General features: G+C 47.0%; 3 protein-coding genes across 3 annotated transcripts; all 3 read left to right on the top strand.

The window, feature by feature from the left end:
- Window positions 1-901: 901 nt before the first annotated feature.
- LOC117318672 (mucin-5AC-like) lies at window positions 902-5410 on the top strand (the record flags this gene model as incomplete). The annotated part of the gene is given in 7 exon segments (XM_033873632.1): window positions 902-949; window positions 1526-1630; window positions 1633-2016; window positions 2569-2736; window positions 3864-4007; window positions 4392-4703; window positions 5027-5410. Coding segments are annotated over 7 exon segments (1545 nt in total), but the record flags the coding sequence as incomplete, so codon positions are not given.
- A 340-nt stretch (window positions 5411-5750) lies between these two features.
- On the top strand, window positions 5751-7070 carry LOC117318670 (extensin-like). The gene has a single exon (XM_033873631.1). The coding sequence runs from the start codon at window positions 5751-5753 to the stop codon at window positions 7068-7070; it is 1320 nt and encodes a 439-aa protein (XP_033729522.1).
- A 1005-nt stretch (window positions 7071-8075) lies between these two features.
- On the top strand, window positions 8076-8510 carry LOC117318669. Its single transcript, XM_033873630.1, has one exon. The coding sequence runs from the start codon at window positions 8076-8078 to the stop codon at window positions 8508-8510; it is 435 nt and encodes a 144-aa protein (XP_033729521.1).
- The last annotated feature ends 2483 nt before the right edge of the window (window positions 8511-10993 follow it).

Here is a 10993-nt window from a genome sequence, read left to right as displayed (position 1 = left end):
TCCGCAATTTTAGGATTAAAAACAGCATTATTTTGTCAAAATAGAAGTATCTAGCATATCTGGTCTTTCATAAAATACAAGAATACATTATCAATTTGATAATTTTAATATTTATTCCATGTTGATAACAACAATGCAGAAAAAGTGAAATCGTTCCGCGGAAGGATTTTAACCATGTATTCATACGCACTGATCAGTGTTAATCTGGTCAAATTCATGAGCAAATGAAACAGATTAAGTTTGGTAGTTTCATTGAGTCCAACTTGAGTAGAAACTGAAATATTAATATATACATATAGTCATGAGCCCACTACAGAGATCGGTAATCAACATTGACTTCACCGCTGTTATAGAGGTGAGTTTAAAATACATGTAAGGAACGAGCTTCCGTGAGCAGCCAATCACAAAGTTCCGACGTAAGCATTACATGACATTGATACATCCATTGTTTATCATAAAACAGTACAGACTTGACCATAGATTTGTTGTTCCTTATTAAACATGAGGACATACGATACTTATAGAATGAGCGTTGTTTTATAAGCAGTGTTTACGTAACGACTTCCTTTTTCGTGACGCACTGTTTCACGCATGATTGGTGTATCGTATTTACGGAATTTTCAGAAATTATCTAGGATCCGGTTGACATTTGACTTAAATTCTCTGAAAGTGTTTATAGCCTTTCTAAACAACACACACACAGGCTACCCCAGCCTACACCACACAAACTACCCCTCCCTACACCACACAAGCTACCCCAGTCTACACCACACAAGCTACCCCAGTCTACACCACACAAGCTACTCCAGTCTACACCACACAAGCTACCCCAGTCTACACCACACAATCTACCCCAGTCTACACCACACAAACTACCCCAGTCTACACCACACAAACTACCCCAGTCTACACCACACAAGCTACCCCAGTCTACACCACACAAGCTACCCCAGTCTACACCACACAATCTACCCCAGTCTACACCACACAAGCTACCCCAGTCTACACCACACAAGCTACCCCAGTCTACACCACACAAGCTACCCCAGTCTACACCACACAAGCTACCCCAGTCTACACCACACAAGCTACCCCTCCCTACACCACACAAGCTACCCCGGTCTACACCACACAAGCTACCCCTCCCTACACCCACACAAGCTACCCCTCCCTACACCACACAAGCTACCCCTCCCTACACCACACAAGCTACCCCTCCCTACACCACACAATCTACCCCAGTCTCACTACACAAGCTACCCCAGTCTACACCACACAAGCTACCCCTCCCTACACCACACAACCTACCCCGGTCTACACCACACAAGCTACCCCAGTGTACACCACACAAACTACCCCAGTCTACACCACACAAACTACCCCAGTCTACACCACACAAGCTACCCCAGTCTACACCACACAAGCTACCCCAGTCTACACCACACAAGCTACCCCTCCCTACACCACACAAGCTACCCCAGTCTACACCACACAAGCTACCCCTCCCTACACCACACAAGCTACCCCGGTCTACACCACACAAGCTACCCCAGTCTACACCACACAAACTACCCCAGTCTATACCATACAAACTACCCCAGTCTACACCACACAAGCTACCCCAGTCTACACCCAGTCTACACCACACAAGCTACCCCAGTCTACACTACACAAGCTACCCCAGTCTACACCACACACGCTACCCCAGTCTACACCACACAAACTACCCCAGTCTACACCACACAAACTATCCCAGTCTACACCACACACGCTACCCCAGTCTACACCACACAAACTACCCCAGTCTACACCACACAAACTACCCCAGTCTACACCACACAAACTACCCCTCCCTACACCACACAAGCTACCCCTCCCTACACCACACAAGCTACCCCAGTCTACACCACACAAGCTACCCCAGTCTACACCACACAAGCTACCCCAGTCTACACCACACAAGCTACCCCAGTCTACACCACACAAACTACCCCAGTCTACATCACACAAACTACCCCAGTCTACATCACACAAGCTACCCCAGTCTACACCACACAAACTACCCCAGTCTACATCACACAAGCTACCCCAGTCTACACCACACAAACTACCCCAGTCTACACCACACAAACTACCCCAGTCTACATCACACAAACTACCCCAGTCTACATCACACAAACTACCCCAGTCTACATCACACAAGCTACCCCAGTCTACACCACACAAACTACCCCAGTCTACATCACACAAACTACCCCAGTCTACACCACACAAGCTACCCCAGTCTACACCACACAAACTACCCCAGTCTACACCACACAAACTACCCCAGTCTACACCACACAAGCTACCCCAGTCTACACCACACAAGTTACCCCAGTCTATACCACACAAACTACCCCAGTCTACACCACACAAGCTACCCCAGTCTACACCACACAAACTACCCCAGTCTACACCACACAAACTACCCCAGTCTACACCACACAAACTACCCCAGCATACACCACACAAACTACCCCAGTCTACACCACACAAACTACCCCAGCCTACACCACACAAACTACCCCAGTCTACACCACACAAGCTACCCCAGTCTATACCACACAAACTACCCCAGTCTACACCACACAAGCTACCCCAGTCTATACCACACAAGCTACCCCTCCCTACACCACACAAACTACCCCAGTCTACACCACACAAACTACCCCAGTCTACACCACACAAACTACCCCAGTCTACACCACACAAGCTACCCCAGTCTATACCACACAAGCTACCCCTCCCTACACCACACAAACTACCCTAGTCTACACCACACAAACTACCCCAGTCTACACCACACAAGCTACCCCTCCCTACACCACACAAGCTACCCCAGTCTACACCACACAAGCTACCCCAGTCTACACCACACAAGCTACCCCTCCCTACACCACACAAGCTACCCCAGTCTACACCACATAAACTACCCCAGTCTACACCACACAAACTACCCCAGTCTACACCACACAAACTACCCCAGTCTACACCACACAAGCTACCCCTCCCTACACCACACAAACTACCCCAGTCTACACCACACAAACTACCCCAGTCTACACCACACAAACTACCCCAGTCTACACCACACAAGCTACCCCAGTCTACACCACACAAGCTACCCCAGTCTACACCACACAAGCTACCCCAGTCTACACCACACAAGCTACCCCAGTCTACACCACACAAGCTACCCCAGTCTACACCACACAAGCTACCCCAGTCTACACTACACAAACTACCCCTCCCTACACCACACAAGCTACCCCAGTCTACACCACACAAGCTACCCCAGTCTACATCACACAAGCTACCCCTCCCTACACCACACAAACTACCCCAGTCTACACCACACAAGCTACCCCAGTCTACATCACACAAGCTACCCCTCCCTACACCACACAAGCTACCCCTCCCTACACCACACAAACTACCCCAGTCTACACTACACAAACTACCCCTCCCTACACCACACAAGCTACCCCAGTCTACACCACACAAACTACCCCAGTCTACACTACACAAACTACCCCTCCCTACACCACACAAGCTACCCCAGTCTACACCACACAAGCTACCCCAGTCTACATCACACAAGCTACCCCTCCCTACACCACACAAACTACCCCAGTCTACACCACACAAACTACCCAGTCTACACCACACAAGCTACCCCAGTCTACACCACACAAGCTACCCCAGTCTACACCACACAAGTTACCCCAGTCTACACCACACAAACTACCCCAGTCTACACCACACAAGCTACCCCAGTCTACACCACACAAACTACCCCAGTCTACATCACACAAGCTACCCCAGTCTACACCACACAAACTACCCCAGTCTACATCACACAAACTACCCCAGTCTACACCACACAAGTTACCCCAGTCTACACCACACAAACTACCCCAGTCTACACCACACAAGCTACCCCAGTCTACACCACACAAGCTACCCCAGTCTACACCACACAAACTACCCCAGTCTACACCACACAAGTTACCCCAGTCTACACCACACAAACTACCCCAGTCTACACCACACAAGCTACCCCAGTCTACACCACACAAGCTACCCCAGTCTACACCACACAAACTACCCCTCCCTACACCACACAAGCTACCCCAGTCTACACCACACAAACTACCCCAGTCTACACCACACAAGCTACCCCAGTCTACACCACACAAACTACCCCAGTCTACACCACACAAACTACCCCAGTCTACACCACACAAGCTACCCCAGTCTACACCACACAAGCTACCCCAGTCTACACCACACAAACTACCCCAGTCTACACCACACAAGCTACCCCAGTCTACACTACACAAACTACCCCTCCCTACACCACACAAGCTACCCCAGTCTACACCACACAAGCTACCCCAGTCTACATCACACAAGCTACCCCTCCCTACACCACACAAGCTACCCCAGTCTACACCACACAAACTACCCCAGTCTACACCACACAAGCTACCCCTCCCTACACCACACAAGCTACCCCAGTCTACACCACACAAGCTACCCCGGTCTACACCACACAAACTACCCCAGTCTACACCACACAAGCTACCCCAGTCTACACCACACAAGCTACCCCGGTCTACACCACACAAGCTACCCCGGTCTACACCACACAAACTACCCCAGTCTACACCACACAAGCTACCCCAGTCTACACCACACAAACTACCCCAGTCTACACCACACAAGCTACCCCAGTCTACACCACACACGCTACCCCAGTCTACACCACACACGCTACCCCAGTCTACACCACACAAACTACCCCAGTCTACACCACACAAACTACCCCAGCATACACCCAGTCTACACCACACAAACTACCCCAGTCTACACCACACAAACTACCCCAGTCTACACCACACAAGCTACCCCAGTCTACACCACACAAACTACCCCAGTCTACACCACACAAGCTACCCCAGTCTACACCACACAAACTACCCCAGTCTATACCACACAAACTACCCCAGTCTACACCACACAAGCTACCCCAGTCTACACCACACAAGCTACCCCTCCCTACACCACACAAGCTACCCCAGTCTACACCACACAAACTACCCCAGTCTACATCACACAAACTACCCCAGTCTACACCACACAAACTACCCCAGTCTACACCACACAAACTACCCCAGTCTACACCACACAAGCTACCCCAGTCTATACCACACAAGCTACCCCAGTCTACACCACACAAGCTACCCCAGTCTACACCACACAAACTACCCCAGTCTACACCACACAAGCTACCCCAGTCTACACTACACAAGCTACCCCAGTCTACATCACACAAGCTACCCCAGTCTACACCACACAAACTACCCCAGTCTACACCACACAAGCTACCCCAGTCTACACCACACAAGCTACCCCTCCCTACACCACACAAGCTACCCCAGTCTACACCACACAAGCTACCCCAGTCTACACCACACAAGCTACCCCTCCCTACACCACACAAGCTACCCCTCCCTACACCACACAAGCTACCCCTCCCTACACCACACAAACTACCCCAGTCTACACCACACAAGCTACCCCAGTCTACACCACACAAGCTACCCCTCCCTACACCACACAAGCTACCCCTCCCTACATATGCTTTCCTATCCTACATCAAACAATCTACCAGAGTTCGTTCCATCCAGTCTACACCACACAAGATGTCCAGGCCTGTCCTAAACAAGCTGACCAAGGCTGCTCCACACAAGCCTCCCCATCCTTCACCACACAAACTTCCCTACACAAGCCTCCCCACCCTTCCCCACACAAGCATCCCTACACAAGCATCCCCACCCTTCCCCACACAAGCTTCCCTGCACAAGCCTCCCCATCCTTCCCCACACAAGCTTCCCTACACAAGCCTCCCCATCCTTCCCCACACAAGCTTCCCTACACAAGCATCCCCACCCTTCCCCACACAAGCTTCCCTACACAAGCCTCCCCATCCTTCCCCACACAAGCTTCCCTACACAAGCCTCCCCATCCTTCCCTACACAAGCATCCCCACCCTTCCCCACACAAGCTTCCCTACAGAAGCTTCCCCACACAAGCCTCCCCATCCTTCCCTACACAAGCTTCCCCACACAAGCCTCCCCATCCTTCCCTACACAAGCTTCCCTACACAAGCCTCCCCATCCTTCCCCACACAAGCTTCCCTACACAAGCCTCCCCATCCTTCCCCACACAAGCTTCCCTACACAAGCCTCCCCATCCTTCCCCACACAAGCTTCCCTACACAAGCCTCCCCATCCTTCCCTACACAAGCCTCCCCATCCTTCCCTACACAAGCTTCCCTACACAAGCCTCCCCATCCTTCCCTACACAAGCTTCCCCACACAAGCCTCCCCATCCTTCCCTACACAAGCTTCCCTACACAAGCCTCCCCATCCTTCCCTACACAAGCCTCCCCATCCTTCCCCACACAAGCTTCCCTACACAAGCCTCCCCATCCTTCCCCACACAAGCTTCCCTACACAAGCTCTTCCATCCTTCCCCACACAAGCCTCCCCATCCTTCCCTACACAAGCTCTTCCATCCTTCCCCACACAAGCCTCCCCATCCTTCCCTACACAAGCTCTTCCATCCTTCCCCACACAAGCCTCCCCATCCTTCCCTACACAAGCTTCCCTACACAAGCCTCCCCATCCTTCCCCACACAAGCTTCCCTACACAAGCTCTTCCATCCTTCCCCACACAAGCCTCCCCATCCTTCCCTACACAAGCTCTTCCATCCTTCCCCACACAAGCCTCCCCATCCTTCCCTACACAAGCTTCCCTACACAAGCCTCCCCATCCTTCCCCACACAAGCTTCCCTACACAAGCTCTTCCATCCTTCCCCACACAAGCCTCCCCATCCTTCCCTACACAAGCTCTTCCATCCTTCCCCACACAAGCCTCCCCATCCTTCCCTACACAAGCTCTTCCATCCTTCCCTACACAAGCTCTTCCATCCTTCCCCACACATGTTGCCTGTCACTGACCCAAATCTTTCTGTTATTGATACGCCTGCAATGTTGACACACTCTCAATCACGGTTGTTTGTTTTTCTATTTCTCAATTAATGCCTGCGGAATTACAGACGGTTTCCGCCTTTACATCAAACGTGTAAATCATTAACTTACTAGTGTAGAGATAACGACTTGTCAATCACAGGAATGGCCAATCGTAAGTCACGTGAAGGGCTCGACAGCTAAACAAATACTGTGTCTAGAAATACATCTACAAATCGACTTATTAAGTGTGTTGTTAAAAACGAACTTCAAAAAACGATATTACCAGGTACAGTTGTACAGTGTAATGTAAAAGAAAGAAAATATTGACACGTGGTTTTCCAGGTTAGTTTGCTTTAGATATAGTTTAGCCCGAGTTTCCTCTGGCCCTGACACCATGTCTGGTCAAAATTTCACATTTTACAACATTAATTTCTTTATATTTACCGCTTATAATTTGTAAATAATGTATTTTTGCTTTAAAATAATTTTCTTGCTATAAATGATAATTGGTCTTTTCGGTCCATTGCGTTCCGATTCGGGTGGTTAGTTGCACTGTCACTTACAAAATGGCGGGTCAACAGTGTGAAATTTTGACCCAGCGTAAAACGAGGGTCTATACGGACGGAATATAACACCGATTTTGGACTTAATTGGTGTTTTGGGTTAATACATATTTGATTTATCCATAAATGTAAGGTAGGTGTTATGTCACACCCGATTTTATTGTGTTTGCACCAAAATCTTAGTGGCACCAAACGGTGTCGGAGAATTCCAGTTTTCATAGCAGTGCGCTCTGGCCAGACACCAGACACCAGACATGGTGTCAGGGTCAGAGGAAACTCGGGTTAAACTATAGTATACGCAGATATCTTGGTAAAAATGTTCCGCACATTAATTTATACGAAATGGTTACGTAGGAGCGGAGGTATATGAAACATTTATAACGGCGTTAGATGATTTAATAAATGAAAGGTCGTCCTCAATGTCTCGATATGAATGAGGTTGATACCATAGGCGAGGCTAACGAGGTTGATACCATAGGAGAGGCTAACGAAGTTGATACCATAGGAGAGGATAACGGGGTTGATACCATAGGAGAGGCTAACGAAGTTGATAACATAGGAGAGGCTAACGAGTATGATACCATAGGAGAGGCTAACGAGGTTGATACCATAGGAGAGGATAACGAGGTTGATACCATAGGAGAGGCTAACGGGGTTGATACCATAGGCGAAGCTAACGAGGTTGATACCATAGGAGAGGCTAACGAGGTTGATACCATAGGAGAGGATAACGAGGTTGATACCATAGGAGAGGATAACGAGGTTGATACCATAGGAGAGGATAACGAGGTTGATACCATAGGAGAGGCTAACGAGAATTTTTGTAAAGAAGCATTTTCCCACTCCTATTACAATACCATATGATAGGAGAAGCTAACGAGGCTTTCTGTAGAGAAGACCAGGTCGATATGTCCAGCATGTGGTGTCACACATGTTTAATTATTTACCTGGCCGAGAGGACAGCTATAATGGATTATCAGGTATATTCACGGTAGGTAGTTAGCAGTGATTGATTTTGTAATGGGTCTCATCAGGTATGAAATTATACAATTACATAGTTAGGGTAGTCAGACTAGCCTGGTAGGCGAGGATATTAAACAGGGAGAGTGTGTCATCAGATAGGCAAGACATGGAAACATATAATTATCAGATATATCACATTGTTTACTCTTTAACTAAATAACGGCTCCCTTCCCTGTCGTCCATAGAGTAGAATATATTTAACGGTCTGTCATTGTCAACAAAATTCAAGTGACGTCATAAAACAATACAATTAGACACCACGATTCATTTTGAACAGAAAATGAAAAATCAATTTTCACCTTTATTGATTGATTTCTCTATTCAATAATATGATGTACAAAGAAAACATTTTATACAACAGTCAACGTATGTATACAGTTTAACCATCAGGAGGACAGACACGTATATATACAGTGTATCAACCAGGAGGACAGACACAAATATATACAGTGTATCAACCAGGAGGACAGACACGTATATATACAGTGTATCAACCAGGAGGACAGACACGTATATATACAGTGTATCAACCAGGAGGACAGACACGTATATATACAGTGTATCAACCAGGAGGACAGACACGTATATATACAGTGTATCAACCAGGAGGACAGACACGTATATATACAGTGTATCAACCAGGAGGACAGACACGTATATATACAGGGTATCGACCAGGAGGACAGACACGTATGTATACAGTGTATCGACCAGGAGGACAGACACGTATATATACAGTGTATCAACCAGGAGGACAGACACGTATATATACAGTGTATCAACCAGGAGGACAGACACGTATATATACAGTGTATCGACCAGGAGGACAGACACGTATATATACAGTGTATCAACCAGGAGGACAGACACGTATGTATACAGTGTATCAACCAGGAGGACAGACACGTATATATACAGTGTATCGACCAGGAGGACAGACACGTATATATACAGTGTATCGACCAGGAGGACAGACACGTATATATACAGGGTATCGACCAGGAGGACAGACACGTATGTATACAGTGTATCGACCAGGAGGACAGACACGTATGTATACAGTGTATCGACCAGGAGGACAGACACGTATGTATACAGTGTATCAACCAGGAGGACAGACACGTATATATACAGTGTATCGACCAGGAGGACAGACACGTATGTATACAGTGTATCGACCAGGAGGACAGACACGTATATATACAGTGTATCGACCAGGAGGACAGACACGTATATATACAGGGTATCGACCAGGAGGACAGACACGTATATATACAGTGTATCGACCAGGAGGACAGACACGTATGTATACAGTGTATCAACCAGGAGGACAGACACGTATATATACAGTGTATCGACCAGGAGGACAGACACGTATATATACAGTGTATCGACCAGGAGGACAGACACGTATATATACAGTGTATCGACCAGGAGGACAGGCACGTAAATATACAGTGTATCGACCAGGAGGACAGACACGTATATATACAGTGTATCGACCAGGAGGACAGACACGTATATATACAGTGTATCGACCAGGAGGACAGACACGTATATATACAGTGTATCAACCATGAGGACAGACACGTATATATACAGTGTATCAACCAGGAGGACAGACACGTATATATACAGTGTATCAACCAGGAGGACAGACTGTAATTGATCATTAGTGACAAAACATTGAGATAACATTGACAGGACGGTAAAAATAGCCACCCCCTACAACAGTACCAAGTTCTGTCAGTCACTACCGTGAAATAGTCACCCCCTACAGCAGTACCAAGTTCTATCAGTCACTACCGTGAAATAGTCACCCCCTACAGCAGTACCAAGTTCTGTCAATCACTATTGTGAGGTGTCAGTGTTGTTTTTTTTCTTATTTTTTTTATTTTTCAAGTTCACCAAACAATATTACATTCAAGTATTTAACCCGGAGGTCAAACCAAAGTGTAACTTCCACAGAGTTTACTAATGAGCATTGTTATTGTTTATACAGGAATCCTGTGGTAAATAACAATTAATATATACAATTAAATTTGTATTTTAGAGCAATTCTTTATTATTGGACCTCACTTTTACTATATGGCATTTTGCCTTTTTTGTCAGAAATAATATTTATTTATCTTGTAACTATTATTGTACACTATTAACATTCGTATTCCCACAGTATTCCTGTATTATACAATTGTGTACATTTCAATAGTACTATATGCCAATACAACAGTAACTTAATACATATATATAATGCAAATACTTTGTATAGCAAATGACCTTAACTATACATTAAATTCTAAGTTGTGAAATCATGTAAAGTGTGT

This window comes from Pecten maximus, unplaced genomic scaffold (genome assembly GCF_902652985.1).
Source record: "Pecten maximus unplaced genomic scaffold, xPecMax1.1, whole genome shotgun sequence".
NCBI classification, from domain to species: domain Eukaryota; kingdom Metazoa; phylum Mollusca; class Bivalvia; order Pectinida; family Pectinidae; genus Pecten; species Pecten maximus.
The sequence above is the reverse complement of the archived record's forward strand: the minus strand, read 5'-3'. Positions and strand labels throughout refer to the sequence as shown.

Excerpts from the sequence above, each read along its gene's own strand:
- LOC117318670 (XM_033873631.1), top strand. The coding sequence starts at position 5,751 with ATGTCCAGGCCTGTCCTAAACAAGCTGACCAAGGCTGCTCCACACAAG.
- LOC117318669 (XM_033873630.1), top strand. The coding sequence starts at position 8,076 with ATGAATGAGGTTGATACCATAGGCGAGGCTAACGAGGTTGATACCATA.